This window comes from Hypanus sabinus, chromosome 14 (assembly GCF_030144855.1).
Source record: "Hypanus sabinus isolate sHypSab1 chromosome 14, sHypSab1.hap1, whole genome shotgun sequence".
NCBI classification, from domain to species: Eukaryota; Metazoa; Chordata; class Chondrichthyes; order Myliobatiformes; family Dasyatidae; genus Hypanus; species Hypanus sabinus.
Window position 1 is genome coordinate 81,594,821 of NC_082719.1, and position 22,351 is coordinate 81,617,171.

The 22,351-nt window shown below is 43.7% G+C and overlaps 1 protein-coding gene across 1 annotated transcript in view; it reads left to right on the plus strand.

The window, feature by feature from the left end:
* Window positions 1-22,351, plus strand: part of LOC132404918 (probable E3 ubiquitin-protein ligase HERC1) — a 279,423-nt gene that overhangs the window by 233,759 nt on the left and 23,313 nt on the right. The window contains exons 66-71 of the mRNA XM_059989522.1: window positions 4,371-4,526; window positions 8,442-8,564; window positions 9,120-9,222; window positions 18,093-18,262; window positions 19,610-19,748; window positions 20,975-21,144. Coding sequence (XP_059845505.1) covers window positions 4,371-4,526; window positions 8,442-8,564; window positions 9,120-9,222; window positions 18,093-18,262; window positions 19,610-19,748; window positions 20,975-21,144 — 861 coding nt within the window. The remainder of the gene's footprint in view (window positions 1-4,370; window positions 4,527-8,441; window positions 8,565-9,119; window positions 9,223-18,092; window positions 18,263-19,609; window positions 19,749-20,974; window positions 21,145-22,351) is intronic.

Genomic DNA, 22,351 nt, shown 5'->3' on the forward strand with positions numbered 1-22,351 from the left:
TGTGCTACACGCAGCGCTAAAATTACGACACGGAGTCGGTAACTGCAGTCGAAGGAAAAAACTTTATTCGAAATCTTCAGCCTCACTTTTAAGCCTCCCTCAACCTGCCCCCCCCCCCCCCCCATGGCGCAGAGGCTCCAAAGCTCTGTGCTCGCAAACCCCCGTAGGCTATCTAATTGTGAGTCGGTTCGGATGTGCCAGGAAATGGGTCGCCACATAACCCCCCCCCCCCCCCCAGAACCGGCGATACACCCCCCAATGTCCACAGTCTGGGCCAGAACCTGCTTGGGAGGTCGGCCTCTGCGCCGAGGTGCCGGAAACTCGGCCGGTTGCGCCAGGTCCACATGGGCCGGTTTGAGGCGGTCCACCGTGAAAACCTCCTCTTTCCCCCCAACGTCCAGCACGAACGTGGACCCGTTGTTCCGGAGCACCATAAACGGCCCCTCGTATGGCCGCTGCAGCGGTGGCCGATGCCCGCCCCTTCGTACAAACACAAACTTACAGTTCTGTAGGTCTTTGGGTACGCAGGTCGGGTGCTGCCCGTGCTGTGAAGTGGGTATGGGGGCCAGGTTACCGAGCTTCTCGCGTAGTCTGCCCAGGACTGCTGCGGGATCTTCCTCTTGCCCCCTTGGGGCTGGTAGGAACTCCCCGGGGACGACCAGGGGCGCGCCGTATACCAACTCGGCCGACGAGGCGTGCAGGTCGTCCTTGGGCGCTGTGCGGATGCCGAGTAGGACCCAGGGAAGCTCGTCCGCCCAGTTGGCTCCTCGCAGGCGGGCCATGAGGGCCGACTTCAGGTGACGGTGAAAACGCTCCACTAGCCCGTTTGACTGTGGGTGGTAGGCAGTGGTGTGGTGCAGCTGAGTCCCCAAAAGGCTGGCCATAGCTGACCACAGGCTGGAGGTGAACTGGGCGCCTCTGTCGGAGGTAATGTGGGCCGGTACACCAAAGCGAGATATCCAGGTGGCGATCAGGGCTCGGGCGCAAGATTCGGAGGTGGTGTCGGTGAGCGGGACCACCTCTGGCCATCTTGTGAACCGGTCCACGATAGTCAGGAGGTGCCGCGCTCCGCGCGACACTGGCAGGGGGCCCACGATATCCACATGAATGTGGTCGAAACGCCGGTGGGCGGGATGGAACTGCTGCGGTGGGGCTTTGGTGTGCCGCTGCACCTTGGCCGTCTGGCAGTGCATGCATGTTTTGGCCCATTCACTGACCTGTTTGCGGAGTCCATGCCAAACGAACCTGCTGGAAACCATCCGGACAGTTGTCCGGATGGAGGGATGCGCCAAGTTATGAATGGAGTTGAAAACGCAGCGCCGCCAGGCTGTCGGGATGACGGGGCAGGGCTGGCCGGTGGCGACGTCACAGAGTAGGGTCCTCTCACCCGGGCCCACGGGGAGGTCCTGGAGCTGCAAACCGGAGACTGCGGTTCTGTAACTCGGAATCTCCTCATCCGCCTGCTGCGCCTCTGCCAGTGCCTCAAAGTCTACCCCTTGGGAAAGGGCATGAACGGTAGGGCGAGAGAGCACATCCACCACGACATTGTCCTTACCTGAGACGTGCCGGACATCCGTCGTGTATTCAGAGATGTAGGACAGGTGGCGTTGCTGGCGGGACGACCAGGGGTCGGACGCTTTCGTAAACGCAAAGGTAAGCGGTTTGTGGTCCGTGAACGTGGTGAAGGGCCGACCTTCTAGGAAGTACCTGAAATGCCGGATTGCCAGGTAGAGCGCCAACAGTTCCCGGTCGAAAGCACTGTATTTGAGCTCGGGTGGTCGCAGGTGTTTGCTGAAAAACGCCAGGCGTTGCCAGCGACCTGCGATGAGTTGCTCCAGCACCCCACCGACTGCCGTGTTTGATGCGTCCACTGTGAGGGCGGTAGGGGCGTCCATTCTGGGATGTACTAGCATTGCGGCGTCCGCCAAAGCTTCCTTCGTTTGAACGAAAGCGGCGGCGGACTCCTCGTCCCAGGTAATGTCCTTGCTCGGACCCGACATCAGGGCGAACAGGGGGCGCATGATCCGGGCAGCTGAAGGGAGGAAGCGGCGGTAGAAATTGACCATACCTACGAATTCCTGAAGGCCTTTGATCGTGGTGGGTCGGGGAAAGAGGCGGACCGCATCTACCTTAGCGGGCAGAGGGGTTGCCCCGTCTTTAGTAATCCTGTGGCCCAGGAAGTCAATGGTATCGAGTCCGAACTGGCATTTGGCGGGGTTGATTGTAAGACCGTACTCACTCAGTCGGGCGCAGAGTTGACAGAGGTGGGACAGATGCTCCTGACGACTGCTGCTGGCTTTGAGGATGTCATCCAAATAGATGAACGCCAAGTCCAGGTCCCGTCCCACCGCGTCCATTAACCGCTGGGATGTCTGTGCGGCATTCTTCAGGCCGAACGGCATGCGGAGGAACTCGAAAAGGCCAAACAGGGTGATGAGAGCCGTTTTGGGGACGTCGTCAGGATGCATCGGGATTTGATGGTACCCTCGGACGAGGTCTACCTTGGAGAAGATCCGTGCGCCGTGCAGGTTTGCTGCAAAGTCCTGAATGTGCGGCACAGGGTAGCGGTCCGGTGTGGTAGCCTCGTTCAGCCTGCGGTAGTCGCCGCACGGTCTCCAGCCCCCCGTCGCTTTGGGCACCATGTGCAGGGGGGGAGGCCCATGGGCTGTCGGACCGCCGTATGATCCCCAATTCCTCCATCCTCTGGAACTCCTCCTTCGCCAGTCGGAGCTTGTCCGGGGGAAGCCGCTGAGCGCGGGCGTGGAGGGGTGGTCCCTGGGTCGGGATGTGGTGCTGTACGCCGTGCCTGGGCATGGCCGCTGTGAACTGTGGTGCCAGAACCGATGGGAAATCCGCCAGGACCCTGGTGAAGTCGTTGTCGGACAGCGTGATGGAGCCGAGGTGAGGGGCTGGCAACTGGGCTGCACCCAGGGAGAACGTCTGAAAGGTCTCGGCGTGTACCAGTCTCTTCCTGGGCAGGTCGACCAGTAGGCTGTGAGCCCGCAAAAAATCTGCACCCAGAAGCGGTTGGGCTACGGCGGCCAGTGTGAAGTCCCACGTGAACTAGCTGGAGCCGAACTGTAGCTGCACCTGACGGGTGCCATAGGTCCTTACTGTGCTGCCATTCACGGCCCTCGGGGGGGACCTGGTGTCCTGCTGCGGGTGTCGTAACTCGTCGGAGGTAAAACGCTGATCTCAGCCCCAGTATCGACCAAAAACCGGCGTCCCGACCTTCTATCCCACACATACAGGAGGCTATCCCGATGGCCAGCCGCCGTAGCCATCAGCGGCGGCTGGCCATGGCGTTTCCCGGGAACTTGCAGGGCGGGCGACAACGGCGGGCTTCTGCGCCCCACCGCTGGTGGTAGAAGCACCAGTGTTCAGTGGGCCGGGGGTTGGCGGGCTCTGTGGCCGGGCCTGGACTGGTTTGCTGCCGGGAGCGTGGCTGGGAGATCTGTGAGATGGATGCCCCGCTCACCTTTTTGGCGTTCCACAGCAAGTCCGCCCGGGCTGCCACCTTCCGGGGGTCACTGAAATCCACGTCGGACAGCAGCAGGCGTATGTCCTCGGGCAGCTGCTCCAGGAATGCCTGCTCAAACATGAGGCAGGGTTTGTGTCTGCCGGCCAGAGACAACATCTCATTCATTAAAGCCGATGGAGGTCTGTCGCCCAAGCCATCCAGGTGCAGTAAACGGGCAGCCCGCTCGCGCCGTGAGAGTCCGAAAGTCCTGAGGAGCAGGGCTTTGAATTCCGTGTACTTGCTGTCTGCCAGGGGCGACTGTACGAACTCCGCGACCTGGGCCGCTGTGTCCTGGTCGAGGGAGCTCACCACGTAGTAGTAGCGGGTGTCTTCTGAGGTGATCTGGCGAATGTGGAATTGGGCTTCGGCTTGCTGGAACCATAGTTCGGGCGCTGTGTCCAGAAACCCGGCAGTTTCAACGAAACCGCATGAACAGAGGCGGCGTCGGTCATTTCTGGTCCAAAAATCGTTTGGACCGTCGGGGTCACCAATTGTAGCGGTGTGCTACACGCAGCGCTAAAATTACGACACGGAGTCGGTAACTGCAGTCGAAGGAAAAAACTTTATTCGAAATCTTCAGCCTCACTTTTAAGCCTCCCTCAACCTGCCCCCCATGGCGCAGAGGCTCCAAAGCTCTGTGCTCGCAAACCCCCGTAGGCTATCTAATTGTGAGTCGGTTCGGATGTGCCAGGAAATGGGTCGCCACAATAGTACTAATGCAACAATGTTTTAATTCCTCAAACACGGCTCCATTTGTCAGTGAAATTTTTTGAAAACTTTGGAATTGAGCAGTTTTCAAGAAGTATTTCCAAGAAACTGAACTAAATGATGCTTCTTATTCTTTGAACAGCTCTCATGTGGATTTAAACATTCAGCCGTAGTAACAGCTGATGGAAAACTTTTCACATTTGGGAGTGGAGATTATGGGCGCTTGGGTCTCAGGAGTACATCTAATAAAATGGTTCCTGAAAAGGTGACAGCCCTGGAAGATTACTCAATCGGACAGGTAAATTATTAAGACCCATACAGTAAATATAATGTGCAGTTGCTTAATGACATTACTCTAATACTTATCAGAAACTTCCTTGCAGATTTCCTGACTTACCTTTCTCTGTACCTGTTTGGCAAACTACAGTTAACTCGTGGCAATTATTATCCCTTTGTTCCTAAGCTCATCTCAGTTTCATTTGATGAGCCTCTAACACATCATCTGTTCTCGTAATTGTGGTTGTTTCTTCAACTAACATTACCACACTCACCTTTTTTTTTAATCTTTCCTCCCCACTGTATAATCTGCAACCAGTTGCCCAGTCCCTCCCTCTTTAAATCACATTCCTATAATAACTAATAGGAATTCCTTCTGTTTGTCAGTGCCTTCAATCCATCTGTTTACTCACTCCACAAGAGATTGAGTTAATTGTAACTTGCCATTCTAACCCATCTGGTCAACAAAGCTGCTAAGGTCATTAAACGGACAATAGATGTTAAGTTTGCCATTGTAACCTCATCTCCTGAATTTAAAAAATGAGAAGATGTCCAAAAGAGCATAAATGTGCAGGGTTTGGGGCAGTGTGGTGGTGCCATATTTAGCACTGCTGCACAACAAATGCATTTGATCTGACTCTTGATTCTGTGTAAATGGAATTTGCACATCCTTCCACCTAGCTGCTTTTTTCTCATCCCACAGATACGCTGCTAGGTTAATCAGCTAATGTAAGCTACGTCTAGAGCAGCGGTTACCAACCTTTTTTTTTGTGCCACAGAGCAATACCATTAAGCAAAGGTCACCAGGTTGGGAAACCCTGATCTAGAGTAAATAGGTGATAGGAAATTTGAACGGGTTGTGGGTTGGAGGGGAAAGAAAAGGATGTTGATCGGAGAGAGAGAATAGGCTACAAGAAAATGGGACTGATGGGGAAGCTTTGTGAGCTGATATAGATTTAATGAGCCAAAAGGTCATTTCCTATATCATAAGCAAATGTGACAAGTGAGAATAGCATAAATTGGACTTTTTGTTTAATTCTATTTTATCAAAATGAACTCCCTCTTGTCCTGGAAGCCAGTCTTTGCCTGCAGCTAATCCTAAGGTGCATTCCAGTGGGATGACTGCACCCAGCAAAGTCACAAAACCAGCAAAAGAACAGGGCTTCTTATTTGGGGATGGAGATCTGTAAAAGGCCCTTCTGACCCAACGTTCCCTCACCACCCAATTACACCTGTAACCCCCTGGGTCGCCTCAGGCTCGCTCAGCTCATTCTCGTCTAGGGGGAGCAGCCTTCGGCCCCGCCAAACTGGGTAATCAACTGGTGTGGATGCTGTGTGATGCCCAAAAACAGACAGTACACCATATGCGATTAAATGAGTACAATTTATAAAGGTTACTATAACTAAGTGATTAATAACGATACAGTATATATGAAGGGAAAAAATAAAGAAAAGGCGCCAAACTTATCAAAGTCCAAACCACTTTGTGCACAACCGTTGGAACTCAATTTCCGAAGTCTTCTGGCCACCATTCGATCCCCTCTGAACTCCTCGACTCGCAGCTCAAGACCACCTGAAATGGTCAACCAAGCACATCTATCATTGTCTCCTCTCCTCAGGGTACCTCCTGGCCTTGGACCCCCGCTTGGGGTCCGTTCCTCGCCCAGTTTACAGCATCACATCCTCTCTCTCTCTCTCACCCCCTCGCGCCAATCTCCCCAAAAGCCCGCCAACAATAGCTTACAGACTCAGAAGAAAGAACAACGTTAATCCCAATTGGTTTACGAAGGAATACAATTCTCATTATCAGTAAATTTTAACCCAAACAAGCTTCCAGCACTCTCTCGCAACAAAGAAGCATTCCTGCTTTTAACAAAACAAAGAAGCCATTTTGATTAACATACACAGTAACAAAGAAAAAGAAGATACCCCCTTTACACACCCATGTGACCAATTAACCAACTAAGCTGTAGGTCTTTGGAATGTGAAAGGAAATCAGAGCACCTGTAGGAAACCCATGTGGTCACGGGCAGAACATACAAACTCCTTACAGACAGTAGCATAGCTGAACCGCTGGAACTATAATAGGTTTACATTATCTGCTATGGTACTGTACTGCCCCAAATAATATTTACTTTCTCAAAAAACTTCATTGGTGGTAAAAACAGGTTGCCTCAAAAGGAAAGGTTCAGAGGATCCTGTGCTTTCAAAGCTCCTTGCCTGACTGGCAGTGATAGCAGAATCTGAATATTTTTAAAAACAGACTGTCAGAATCAGATTTATCACTGACATACAATGTAAAATTTAATTTCATTCAAGATACATTTTTCGATATTATAGGAATCAAGGTATATGGAGATGGCAGGAAGATGACTTGAAGGTAGAAAATTTGCTGTGATCTTGTTGAATGGCAGGCAGTCTTGAGAGATGTATTCCTCCTTCAAATGTATTTGTTCATATCTAATTGCCTTGACAGCCAGTGAGGTTTCATCTCCAAAACTCTTATTGAGACGGAGCCATGAACCTTCTCCCTTGGAAATACAGTCGACCCTCCTTATCCGCAGATTCCGCATGCACGGATTCAACCAACCATGGATCAGGAAAACCCAGAAGTTCTCTTTCCAGTACTTGTTGTTTGAGCATGTACAGACTATTTTTTCTTGTCATTATTCCCTAAACAATACAGTATAACAACTAGTTACATAGCATTTACATTGTATTAGGTATTATACGTAATCTAGAAATGACTTAAAAGTACAGGCAGTCCCCAGGTTATGAACGAGTTCCATTCCTGAGTCCATCTTTAAGTCGGATTTGAAATTGGAACAGGTAATTCGGGTATTATTTAGCATCAGTCAGTCAAACGTTTTTCTTAGTATATAGTACATATTTTACCTTTCTATGCATATAAAACACTTAAGGAACATATGTATTTCAATAATTAAACCACTGCATGCTTAATAATAATTGTAGCTTTCATCTGGGCAGGGCCTTTTACATGCTGCATTAAAATTGTTCTGATCATTGACTGATTGTAGCCTAACACTTTTCCAATGACTGATGGCGTTTCACCTCTTTCCAATTGCTTTATTACTTCCACCTTATTTTCAATCATAATCGTGATTATTTTCGTGAACAGAAACACCGCAGATTCAGAGCTGTGCACTGAGACGTTAAATAAAGTCAGGGGTTTCACTGGGTCCTAAAGACCACCACATCGGGGCAGGTTTAATAAGGGACTTGAGCATCCGCATTTTATGGTTCCTTGGGGGGTCTCGGAACCAATCCCCTGTGGATAAGGAGGGCCAACTGTACCAGTGTTTAAATGGATGGCCTGTTTGTGTTATAAACAAAAGCAAGTGAAATGGTGAGGTGGATGTGTCTCTTCCGAGGAAGATATAAGGCACTCCTACCCTCCGCTAGCCTGCAGGTTACTCTTGGGCAAGGTGAAGCACCTGCTTAGCCCCACCCCATCCCCACCAATCAGCATCATGTGAAGCCATGGGAGCAGGTGGTGGATGGCCATATGAGCAGCTGGTGCTTATCACAAGTCCTGGTTATGAAACCACTGATGCCAAGTAGGCAATCTCTGAAGTGTTGATAACGGCTGGGCTCACCCATCTTGTAAAACACTGCCCAGAAGAAGGCAATGGCAAACCACTTCTGTAGAAAAATTTGACAAGAACAGTCCTGGTCATGGAAAGACCATAGTCACCCACTGTACATCATATGACACGGCACATAACAAACAAAGGAATATGCCTGATAGATGTGGGTCATGAATTCAGACAATTCATATGAGAATAATCTGAAGTTGCCAAATATTCAATATCATTTGAACAAAACTAAAAGAGTTTTGATTGCTTTTGCATTGTATATTCACAGACTGTTTCCTTATTCTTATAAAACAAAGGAAGGGTTTCTTTTCTTTCTTCAGGTGGCCTGTGGATTGAATCACACTCTGGTTGTTTCATCAGACGGAATGACAGTGTGGTCATTTGGTGATGGAGACTATGGAAAGCTAGGCTTGGGATCGTGTACTGTCAAATGCCGTCCTCAGGTCAGAATAAAATCGACAGATAAGAATCTTACCTTAGCCTTCTAGATTAAGCATATATATGCCAACTTTTTATTGACATTCGTGCTTTTCATGGCACTTCATGCTTTTACAATAAAGTATTTGGGTTAATTTTTAAAGTACCTTAGTATTTATTTAAAATATCTAAAAATATTTTAAGTACTTTAAGGTGTTACAATGTAAAACTATAAAATATTATAATTATATAATGTTATAAAGTATTGTTGCATATAGTGTACTATTTTAAAGTAGTTTAAGGCTGAGACCTGATGAGGGGTCTTGGACCAAAATGTTGTTTATCTTTAAAAATATTATATAGTAACATCAAATAATTATGATTAACACACACAAAATGCTGGAGGAATTCAGCAAGTCAGACAGCCTCTCTGGAGGGGAATAAGCAGTTGACATTTTGAGCCAATGCCCTTCATCAGGTCTTTTTGCTTAAATTGAGGATTAAATCAGCTTCTGAAAGACTAATAGATAATCTCCAACAATAATTCATCCCCAGCTTTGATTTTTTTTTTAACTAAGCAGAAAATTGAGGCCCTTTGCAATAAAGGTGTGAAGAAAGTAGCTTGTGGAACCCAGTTTTCAGTTGTACTAACAAAAGATGGACGTGTATTCACTTTCGGACAAGGTACATTTTTGTTCTCTTTCCATCTCTATGATCATTTTATTGCAAGTGACAAGGATGATATTACAGTAAGTTTATAAATTACTACAGACGTTTAAGAACCTAAGAAATAGGAACAGGAGTCGGCCATCTGGCCAGTCGAGCCTGCTCTGCCATTCAATAAGATTATGGCTGATCTGGCCAGGGACTCATCTCCACCTACCTGCCTTTTCCCCCATAACACCTAATTCCCCTCCTATCCAACCTTGTCTTAAATATATTTTCTGAGGTAGCCTCCACTGCTTCATTGGGCAGAGAATTCCACAGATTCACCACTCTTGGGGAAAAAGTAGTCCCTCCTCATCTCTGTCCTAAATCTACTAATGCAAGGGTTCTCACGACCAAACTATGTAACAGTTTCTTCCCCCAAGCTATCAGACTCGTCAATACCCAGAGCCTGGACTGACACCTTACTGCCCTATTGTCTTGTTTATTATTTATTGTAATGCCTGCACTGTTTTGTGCACTTTCTACAGTCCTGTGTAGATCTGTAGTGTAGCTTTTTTCTGTGTTGTTTTTTACGTAGTTCAGTCTAGTTCTGTACTGTGTCATGTAACACCATGGTCCTGAAAAAACGTCGTCTCATTTTTACTATGTACTGTACCAGCAGTTATGGTCGAAATGACAATAAAAGTGACTTGACTTGACTTACACCCCTAAATCTTGAGGTCATTTCCCATAGTTCTAGTCTCACCTATCAATGGAAACAACTTTCCTGCCTCTATCTTATCTATCCCTTTAATAATTTTATATGTTTCTATAAGATCTCCTCTCCTTCTTCTGAATTCCAGCAAGTACAATCCCAGGTGACTTTAGTCTAACTCCTTCATCTCTGGACTCAACCTGGTGAACCTCCTCTGCACTGCCTCTAAAGCCAGTATATCCTTTATCAAGTAAGGAGACCAGAACTGCACATAATACTCCAGGTGCAGCCTCACCAATACCCTGTGCAGTTGCAGCATAACGTCCCAGCTCTTAAATTCAATCTCTCTAGCAATGAAGGCCAACATTCTATTTGCTTTCTCGATAGCCTGCTCTACCTGCAAATCAACCTTTTGTGATTCATGCACAAGCACTCTCGGGTCCCTCTGCACGGCAGCATGCTGCAATTTCTTACCATTTAAATAATAATCTGCTCTTTCATTTTACCTTCCAAACTGGATGACCTCACATTTACCAACATTGTACTCCATCTGCCAGATCTTTGCCCACTCACTTAACCTATCTATTTCTCTTTGCAGACTCTCCATATCTCCTGCACAATTTGCTTTTCCACTCAATTTTGTATCATCAGCAGACTTAGATATACTACACTTGGTCCCCTCTTCTAGGTTGTTAATGTATGTTGTGAATAGATGTGGATCCAGCACCAACCCCTGTGGCACACCACTCACCACTGATTGCCAACCAGAGTAACACCCATGTTTCCCAACTCTCTGCTTTCCATTAGTTAACCAATCCACTATCCATGCTAATACATCACCCCAACTCTATGCATCTTCATCTTATGAATAAGTCTTTTATGTGGCTCCTTATCAAATGCCTCCTGGAAATCCAAGTACATAATGTCCATCTGTTTCTCTGTATCCACTGTGCTCGCTATATCCTCAAAAAACTCCAGTAAGTTTGTCAAACAGGACCTGCTTTTGCTGAATCCATGCTGCATTTGCCTGATGGGTCCATTTCTTTCCAGATTCTCACTATTTCTTAAGACCATAAACCATAGGAACAGACTTAGGACATTTGGCCCATCAAGTCTGTTCTGCCATTCAATCATGGCTTATCCTTTTTTTTCTCCTCCTCAACCCAATTTCCTGGCCTTCTCCCCATGCCATGTCCAATCAAGAACTTATCAATCTCTGCCTTAAATACACTGAACAACCTGGGCTCCACAGCTACCTGTGGCAATAAATTCCACTAATTCTCCACCCCCTGGCTAAAGAAATTCCTCTGCATCTCTGTTTTGAATGGATGCCTCTCTATCCTGAAGCTGTGCCCTCTTGTCCTAGACTCTCACACCATGGGAAACATCCTTTCCACCTCTACTCTGTCTAGGCCTTTCAACAATTGAAAGGTTTCAATGAGGTCCCCCCTTATCCTACTAAATTTCAACAAATACAGACACAGAGCCATCAAACTTTCCTCGTATGATAACCCTTTCATTCCCAGAATCGTCCTTGTGAACCTCCTCTGGACCCTCTCCAATGCCAGCACATCTCTTCTAAGATGAGGACCCCAAAACTGTTCATAATACTCAAGGTGAGGCCTCACCAGTGCCTTGTAAAGCCTCAGCATCACATCCCTGCTTTTGTATTCTAGACCTCTTGAAATGAATGCTAACATTGCATTTGCCTTCTTCACCACTGACTCAACGTGCCAGTTAACCTTTAAGGTGTTCTGCACAATGACTTCCAAGTTCCTTTGCATCTCAGATTTTTGGACTTTCTCCCCATTTAGAAAATAGTCTGCACATTTATTTCTACTCCCAAAGTGCATGATCATGCATTTTCCAACATTATATTTCATTTGCCACTTTCTTGCCCATTTTCCTAATCTTTCTAAGTCCTACTGCATCCTGTTTCCTCAACACTACCTACCCCTCCATCAACCTTCATATATCATCTTCAAACTTAGTAACAAAGCCATCTATTCCATCATCTAAATCATTTATATACAGCATAAAAAGTGGTCCCAAGAATGACCCTTGTAGAACACCACTAGTCACTGGCAGCCAACCAGACAGGGATCCTTTTATTCCCACTTGCTGCCTTCTTCCAATTAGCCAATGCTCTAACCATCTTTAATGATTTAATGATTTTCTTTAATGGTAGCTTCAAGCATTTTCCCAACTACAGATGTTAAACTATAGTTACCTGCCTTTTGCCTACATCCTTTTTTGACCAGTGGTGTGACATTCACAGTCTTCCAATCCACTGGGGCCTGCCCACAGTCCAGAGAATTTTGGTAAATCATCACCAAAGCCTCTACTATTCAGTATGCTGGCTTGTGTTCCATCAGGACCAGGGGATTTATCTATCTTCAGACCCACAAGCTTGCTCAGCACTACCTCTTTAGTGATAGCTAATGTATCGAGGTCCTCACCTCCCATCGCATCCAGTAACATCTCTCTTTGACATGTTAGATGTGTCCTCCACCATGAAGACCAACACAAAATAGTCAATCAAAGCCTCGGTCATTTCCTCATTACCCAATTTCAATTCCCCCTTCTCATCCTCCAAAGGTCCTATATTCCCTTTAGCCACCCCTTTCCACTTCATATAATTAGAAAAATTTTTACTATCTGTTGTTATATTTGTGCTAGTTTGTTTTCATAATCTAGCTTCTCTTTACTGCCTGCTTAGTGGTACTTAGTTGCTTTTTAAAGTTTTCCCGATCTTCCAGTTTCCCACTAATCTTGGCAATTTTTATGCACAAGCTTTAGTTTGATGCCTTCTTTTATTTCCTTAGTTATCCAGGGCTGGCTCTCCCATCCTTACTGTGCTTGCTTTTAACTGAAATATAATTTTGTTGAGCACCATGAAAAATCTCTTTGAGAGTCTTTCACTGTTCCTCAATTGTCTCACTATATAGCCTTTGTTCCCAGTCTACACTAGCTAAATCCTCCCTCATCCCATTGTAGTCTCCATTATTTAGGCATAATGCACTGGTTTTAGATTGAACTATTGCACCTTCCATTTGTGTGAGAAATTCAGTCATACTGTGATCACTCTTTCCAAGAGGATCCCTAACTACAAGATCACTAGTTTTCCCTGTCTCATTGCACAGGACCAGATTTAAGACAGCACATTCCCTGTAGGTTCAGTAACATGCTGTTCAAGAAAGCCATCACGGATGCATTCTATGAAGTCCTCCTCAAGATTGTCTCGACCAACTTGATTCACCCAATCTATGTGCAAATTAAAGTTCCCCCATGGTAACTGCTGTTCCATTCTTACATGCCTCAGATATTTCTTTTGTTTATTGCCTGTGCCACTGTAATGTTATTATTCGGTCGCTGATAAACACTCCCACCAGTGATTTTTTTTCCTTTTACTATTCCTAATCTCTACCTAGATGGATTCAACATTCTGCTCTTTAGATCTTATATTCTCTCTCACTATCGCCCCAATCTTATCTTTAATTAAGAGCACTACCCCACCTCCCTAAACTTACTACCTATCCTTCAGTATTACCTGATATCCTTGGATAATTAATTCCCAATCCTGTCCACCCTGCTCTCTGTAATGGCCACTAAAACATATCTCTCAGTACTGATTTCAGCCGCAAGTTCACTGACCTTGTTTCGAATACTATGGGCATTCAAATAAAGTGCCCTTACACTCATTGTGCCTTAAAATCTTGTAATCTTTTATTGTTTTGCACTTGACTTTTCTTCACTCCACTCTTACTTTTCTCTTTTTTATCTTTTGTCTTTTTATCCTTATCCACACTTTTCTTTTTTACTTTATCCATACTTCTCCAATCTTTTGAACCCACCCCACTACTATTTAGTTTAAAGCCCTATCCACAGCTCCAGTTATGCAGTTTGCTAGGTCCCATTGCATTTCAGAAGGAGCCTGTCACATTGGTACCTCTCCCTCCTTGCCCAATACTGGTGCAAATTTCCCATGAATTCAAATCCACTTCTCCCACACTAGTCCTTGAGCCTTGCCTCTAACTCTCTAATCTTCTTGACCCTATGCCAATTTGCACGTGGCTCAGGTAGCAATCCAGAACCTTTTTGATACTGTTGTTTAATTTATTCCCTGGCTGCTCAAATTCACTTAGCAAAACCTCTTTCCTTGTTTTAACTGTATGTTATTGATACTCACATGGACCACGACAACTGGGTCTTTCCCCTTCCACTGCAAATTCCTCTGTAGGTCAGATAAGATGTCCCAAACCTGGGTACCAAGTAGGCAACACAGCCTTCAGGATGTCCTATCCTCATGATAGAAAACTCTGTCTATTCCCCTGACCATATTATCCCCAATTACCACTACATTTCTCTTCTTACCCCCCTCTTGAATGGCTCCCTGAACTACAGTGCCACAGTTAGGTTGCTCATCCTTCCTGCAGCCCCCACCGTTATCCACACAGGGAGCAAAAACCTCAGACCTGTTGGAGAAGCTCAAGGGCTGAGCCTCCTCCAGCACTGTCTCTTGGATCCCACTACACACCTCACTTGCAGTCACACCCTCTTCTCCCTGACAATAGACTGAATTTGAGGCAGCTAATCGAACGGGTGCGACTACCTCCTGAATGAAAGAATCCAGGTAAATCTCCCTTCCCCTGGTGTGCTGCAGTGTTTGAAGCTCAGATTCAATGTCATCAACTTTGAGCCACGATAAATCAACTGTAGATACAATCTCAATGACGCTCCACACAGCTTTAGACCACCTGGACAACACAAACACCTACGTCAAGATGCTGTTCATCAACTATAGCTCAGCATTTAATACCATCATTCCCACAATCCTGATTGAGAAGTTGCAGACCTCTGTACCTCCCTCTGCAATTGGATCCTTAACATTCTAACCAGAAGACAACAATCTGTGCGGATTGACAATAACATATCCCCTCACTGACAATCAACACTGGCGCACCTCAGGGGTGTGTGCTTAGCCCACTGGCTCTACTCTATATATACACATGACTCTATGGCTAGGCATAGCTCAAGTATGATCTATACAACCACTGTTGGTAGAACCTCAGATGGTGACAAGAGGGCGTAAAGGAGTGAAACATGCCAACTGGTGGAGCGGTGTTGCAGCAACAATCTGGCACTCAATGTCAGTAAGACGAAAGAGCTAATTGTGGACTTCAGGAAGTGTAAGACGAAGGAACACATACCAATCCTCATTGAGGTATCAGAGGTGGAGAGAGTGAGCAGATTCATGTTCCTGGGTCTCAAGATCTCTGAGGATCCAACCTGGTCCCAACATATTGATGTGGTTATAAATAAGGCATGACAGCGGCTATACTGTATTAGAAGTTTGAAGAGATTTGGCATGTCAACAAATACACGCAAAAACTTCTATAGTTGTACCATAGGGAGCATTCTGACAGGCTGCATCACTGTCTGGTATGGAGGGGCTACTGCACAGGACTGAAAGAAGCTGCAGAAGGTTGTAAATCGAGTCAGCTCCATCTTGGGTACTAGCCTACAAAGAACCCAAGACAACTTTAGGGAGCGGTGTCTCAGAAAGGCAGCGTCCATTATTAAGGACTTCCAGCACCCAGGGCATTCCCTTTTCTTACTGTTACCATCAAGTAGGAGGTTCAGAAACCTGAAGGCACAAATTCAGTGATTCAGGAACAACTTCTTCCCCTCCGCCATCCTATTCTTAAACAGACATTGAAACTTTGGACACCACCTCACTTTTTTTTAAATATACAGTAATTGTTTTGCTTTTTTTATCTATTCAATATATGTAATTGATTTGCTTGTTTATTTTTTAAATTTTATTTATTATTATTTTCTCTCGGCTAGATTATGTATTGCATTGAACTGCTGCTGCTAAGTTAACAAATTTCACATCATATGCCAGTGATAATAAACCTGATCTTGAGTTCAAACAGCCAACACTTGCTGCTGATGTAGTCACCAGGAACTTCAACTGGGTCCCCCAGCTCCCACATCATGCAGCTACAGCACATCACCTGATCCTGCATCGTCCTTTTATTTAATTAGCTGTAATTTAGTGACTTTTTATTCAACCACCACAACAGCCTTGCTTGCTATTTACCTGTGCCTCTTTGCCAAAGCTTCAAGTTCCCACTCCTACACTGGTCCCTTCGCACAATGGCCACTCTGCTTTGACACTGGTTTACTGTTATTTGCTCCTGCTAATGAATTACAAATCAATTCATCTGCCACTAATGCGCCGAGCCCCTTGAAACACTCCTTTTTAAAATTTTTCTTCCAAGCTGTATGAAGCTCGCTCTCCCAATCGATTGGTGTGCTGCTAATGCCAATATTTAAAGGTGTTTTAAATTATTCCTTCTATCCTGAAGTTGCTTGGTTTAATGTCAGTACTCAGGAACACCATGATTATAAGGCAGAAAATATGACAATTGTATTAGTGGGCAGGAATGTGTCTGCGCCTTTCATTTCCTTCTGCACCTAACTTTAGAGCCAAAACAATACAGTGTCCCTGAGGCCTTCGCCTCTATCATAGCTATTCCACAAAACAAAGCAGTGCATGAGCAGAAAGAAGACCACAGCAGCACAAAGCAGCCACACCACCAGGTTACCAAACGCATAGCAAATTGGAGGGAATTATTTTTACATGAAGCCAAACACAAATTATCTCTACAAAGCCCACACCAGATAGCAACCAGCTGTGATTTAAATGTTGAGAACTGGGAAGTCTCTGCAAAATTATTATTCCATTATTGTTCCATTATTGAAGAAGGGCACCAGAGATAATCCTGCAAACTATAGACTGGTGAGTCTCATGTCAATGGTGGTGAAGTTGCTGGAGAAAATTCTTCAGGATAGGATTTCTGATAATTTGGAAAACTATGGCCCAGTTAGTGAGAGCTAGTGTGGCTTTGTGTGGGGCAAGTTATGTCTTACTAACTTGATTGAGTTGTTTATTGAGATGATGAGGGTGCTTGATGAAGGTAGAAATGTCGATATTGTCTACGAAAATTTTAGTAAGGCTTTTCACAAGGTCCCTAATGAGAGGCTGATCCAGATGATTAAGAGGCAAGGGGTCCATGATGAATTGGCTGTTTGAAATCAGAACTGGCTTACGCATAGAAGATAGAGAGTGGTGGTCAATGTGACTTATTCTAGCTGGAGGTCTGTGATTAGTGGTGTTTCACAGAGATCTGTACTGGGACCTCTGCTGTTTGTCAGGTAGATAAGTGACCTGGATAAAATTGTAGATGGTTGGGTTAGTCTTTTTGCAGATGATGCGAAGATTGGTGGCGGTGTGCATAGCGTAGAAGACTGGCAAAGAGTACAAAGGGATATAGATCATTTGCAGATATGGTCAGAGAAATGGCAGATGGAGATTAACAAGGCCGAATGTGAAGTTCTGCACCTTAGTAGGTCAAATGCAAAGAGACATTACACTGTTAAGGAAAAATCCTTAACAGTGTTGATGAGCAGAAGGATATTGGGGTCCAAGTTCCTAGCTTCCTGAAAGTGGCTATGCAGATTGATAGGGTGGTTAAGGAGACATATGACATGCTTGCCTTTGTTTATTGAAGCATTGAGTTCAAAAATTAGGAAGTTAAATTACAGCTTTACAAAACTCTATTTAGGCTGCATATAGGGTATTGCATTGTTCTAGTCACCCCTTTATAGGAAGGATGTCAAGACTTTGGAGAGAATGCAAAAGAGGTTTACCAGGATGTTGCCAGGATGCAGAGCATGTGCTATAATTCAAGATTGGACAAAGTTACGTTGTTTTCTTTGGTGTAGTGGAGGCTGAGGGAAGAGCTGTTAGAGGTGTATAAGATTATGAGAGACATAGACAGACAGTATCTTCTTTCAAGATTTGAAATGGCTACTAACCAAAGAGGATGCAGTTAAGGTGAGAAAGGATCATTTCAAAAGAGAAGTGAGACGCAATGTTTTACACAGAGTATGGTGGATGCCTAGAATGTGCTACCTGGCATAGTGTTAGATAGAAACATTAGAGACGGTTAGATAGGCATATGACAATGAGGAAAATGAAAGGATATGGACATTTCTTAGCCATTTCATTATTAATTAAATTCATTTGGCACAACATTGTTAGCCAAAAGGACTGTTACTTGCCAGTTGGTGTCTGTGTTCTATGTTTTAATTCTTTGGAGTTTTTTTTTTAAATCCTTAGAGCGTCTTATAGGCTTGCCAGATTCAATGCTGTGTAATCACAACCGCCCACAGCAGGTGCCTGCGTTAGACTCGATGTTTGTTGAAGATATTGCAGTAGGATCAGAGCATACACTTGCTTTGTGCTCAACAGGAGATGTATTTGCTTGGGGATGTAATGCTGAAGGTCAGGTAGGATATCTATATTCAATGCATGGAAAATTATTTCTTCAAAATATGTTACCTAATTTGACTTGACATTCCATTGCCAAGTTGTATTTTAATTTGTTGGAAATGATACACACTTTCAGCAAAATGATTGTGCCATAGTGAAGTATAAAGCAAATACAACAGAAGTTTACATTCTGAAAAATCATTAATCTCTTTTGTTCATCTAGTCTGTGCCATTTTTCATAATACTGAGCAACTCCAGCCAGAAGTTTCTTTAAAAAGGTTATGTATTTTTCAGCTGTGTGAGTTATATGATTTGATTGAACTGCCCTTGGAACATTACAATGGATTTAGCATCACTTTAAGGCAATGGAAGTTCAGACAGGATTACTGTTCCATACTCTATAGTGGCCTTAGCAAAAATAGCCATAATTATCACCACTGATGTATCTAACTATGATACTTGTTGTTTTGTATTTTGTAGGTAAAACATTGATTCCCATTCACTGTTTCTTGTTCCAACCTCCTCTTCAAAGTGGATGCAGTTTTTAAGAAAATGAGAAAGCAGCATTTTTCAGTGAATGTGTATATTACGTACAATGACTCTCTGATTTCCTAATATGGCATTAATTAAAAGTGTATTAAAATGTTTTCATTCTTCTTTGAATGACTTCTCCTAAAGAGATTATTTTAAAACTCTCCATTTTCATACTTATATCATTGAACCCATTGAATTCTAAATTTAACTTTGTGAGTTATAAATATTTGAAATCATGAAAGTAAGGTTTAGATCTGATAAATTTGTGTTTTTTTGGAATAACCAAAGTTTGCTATTATTCACAATTTGGCATCAAACTGCTATTAAAATTTCATTTAAGGTATACTTATTCATGAAATAAAGTTTGAGTGAATGTACTGGTGGTGTAATTCAAGATAAGATACAACAACAGCGTGCAGTAGTTTTAAGTCCTTGATTCCCAAAACTTACCTTGTATCAGATTAATCCTGTAATAACCAGGACCATTGAAATTAAGCTAAATAAACCTTGTTGCTCATGTTCCTCTTAGCTACATTTACAAAGCTTTCTTTTTGTAGAAATCTTGCATATTTTAACAACATGTTTTTGAATATTTTCCTAAACACAAGAGAATCTGCAGATGCTGGAATTCTTGAGCAACACACACAAGATGCTGTCTTGATGAAGGCTTTTGGCCCAAAAACTCAACTGTTTATTCTCCTCCATAGATGCTACCTGGCTTGCTGGGTTCTTCCAGCTTTGAAGCTTTTCTTTCATCCATTTGGAAATCTTTAAATTCTGTATCCATAATGCACAATAATGATACAGTACTTTTTAACTAATTTCAATAGCTTGGTCTAAATCATGCCAATCAAGTTAAAGAACCAACATTAATTACTGCACTTCAAGGGAGAAATATTCATCAGATTTCAGCTGGCCGGTGTCACAGTGCTGCGTGGACCACCCCTCCTCCTTCACCTAGAACTCCAGGTAACAGTTATGCTTTATCTTGAGACACAATAAGTATTGATGTAACTATACAGAAATATTTGGTACATGTACATGTATGATCAGATTGTGGCTTAAATGGAATAGTGCAGAGCACTGGAAGCGTATCAAAGTTACCAAATGGTTATAGACACATGAATGGAGATTGTGTCAATCAGGCTTCTATTCACCAGATTTCAGTATATTGAGCGGGGATCCCATTCTAAAAGAAAGAGATGCAGGAAACAATGTCCCCAGTGCTGCGGTCTGGGGATCCAAGACCAGGGCTCACAGCCGAAGAAAAAAGGAAAGGCTATTTAAAACTGTAAAAGAGAAAACAAGTCTTCTCACAGACTGTGGTGAGCCTGTGGAATTCTCAACCAGAGAGCCATTTATTCGAGAAGGAATTAGATATTTTTGTAAGGGCTATCTGGAACAGAGTATTGAATTTGGATTATCATCCATGATCATACTGAAAGGTTAGAGCAGATTAGAAGGACTGAATAACTTACACCTACAGTTTTGCTTTGGTTTTATATTATAGCAGCTGACATCTGGAAGATGATTAGTTTTTACCAGGTTATGAACTTTCTGAAGTCCTTTCATAAAGGAATTTGAAGAAACTTTGTGGCATGGAGAAGTAATATCAGTGGTGATGCTGGGGTACCTTAGAAGCTGGAGACACAGAATTCAGAATGAAAACAGTTTAAAGATAATTAATTTTGAATATTTACTTGATCTTTTTCTTTCTTTTACATTACTTTTGGGTGTGTACCATAAGATCCGATTCAGTGCTTAACCTGAGCTGATATTGCATCTCGTTATTGAAAGACATCCAGACCCTGCTTAGGACATTTTGAGATAATAGTAAATGTGTACTGTATTTGCTGGTAACATTTACATCCTGAGAACATTAGCGCATTTACTTTTAAATGAATTATATAAGGTCAAGCTAGCTTTTTCTGGAATGCGTGTTACCATTGCTGTGGCTAAAGCATCATTAATGAAAGCATATTTTTGAGGCACTGATATAAAGAACTCCTGCTAAAGTACTTAATAAATTTCTTTCTGTTAAAACCCATGGGAAAGTCAAACTTGACAGACAGATGCAAGCATTTCATTTATAGAAAATATAATTTTACTTGGGAACTGAATTTTTCTGTGGTGTGACTAGAAGTACAGTTGAATTAACTTTGAATGAAATATAACTTACCTTTTTTTAATTAAAGGAAGCACAGTTCCTGTTCAACTTGGTGTGCCACAGATGGTACCTCCTCAGTACAGCATGCTTAAAGACTGTAGCCCAGAAGCCCTTACAAATAGGTTACAGGTTCTGTTTCACTTCTCTGACCTGATGCACAAGTCTTGGCGACTACTGAATCTCAACTTGAAAAATCAGGTATTCCTTTTACAAACATCACTTCTATTTTTTTTAAAAAGTGAGTTGGATACCGTTGTGATTAATTGATTTTTTAATAATTGTAGTTGTTGCTAACCAGGCCAGAATCTGGGGAAAATTTATAATGTGTTATGTTGAATTTCTCTTTAATCATATTGAATTCTCTTTAATCATATGGCCAAACCTTTGCTCATTCAACTGTTTTACATCCCCATGTAACTTCCCACTGCTATCCAAGTGACTTTATGTACCTTCTGTCAAGCTGAAGGTTTTGCCATGGCCCTCACAGTTCCCCGACTTAAACATCATAGAAAATCTGTGGATAGACATCAAAAGAGCAGTGCATGCAAGACAGCCTAAGAATCTCACAGAACTAGAAGCCTTTTGCAAGGAAGAATGGGTGAAAATCCCCCAAACAAGAAGTGAAAGACTCTTAGCTGGCTACAAAAAGCATTTACAAGCTGTGATACTTGCCAAAGGGGGTGTTACCATGACCATGCAGGGTGCCCAAACTTTTGCTTCAAGACCTTTTCCTTTTTTGTTATTTTGAAACTGTAAAAGATGGAAATAAAAAAGTAATCTTGCTTAAAAGATTAAAGGAATGTGTCATCTTTAACTTTATGCCTTTTGGAAATCAGGTCATCTTTTACTCACTTTAGCATCTTTACTGCTATTCACAGTAACAGAAATTTTGACCAGGGGTGCCCAAACTTTTGCATGCCACTGTATCATTAACCTGGGGGAAAATGGCTTATACTCTGTGGTCTTTTTAAATGTGAGAAAAAGTAAAACTGCAGAAACTGTGATCTATACAAGGCACCACAGTAATGTAGCAGGTAGCATATTGCTATTATAACGCTAGTGACCTGGCTTCAGTTTTGCCACTGTAAGGAATTTATAAATTCTCCCTATGACTGCATGGGTTTCCTCCTGGTGCTCCAGTTTCCTCCCATATTCTAAAGAAGTACAGAGATAGTAGGTCACATTGGTGTAATTGGGAGCGCAGGTTTGTTGAGCCAGAAGTCCCTGTTACCTTGCTGTTTCTCTAAATAAATAAAATAAAGAACAGAAAATTTGGGAAGGAGATAAACATGTTAACCTTTCGGCTCAGGGACCCTTCTTTAGAGCGGAGGCCTTTCTTCAGAATTTTAAATTAACTTTCAGCAAAAAAATGCCACTTTGAAATCTGTTTATTAACCGCCTCTCT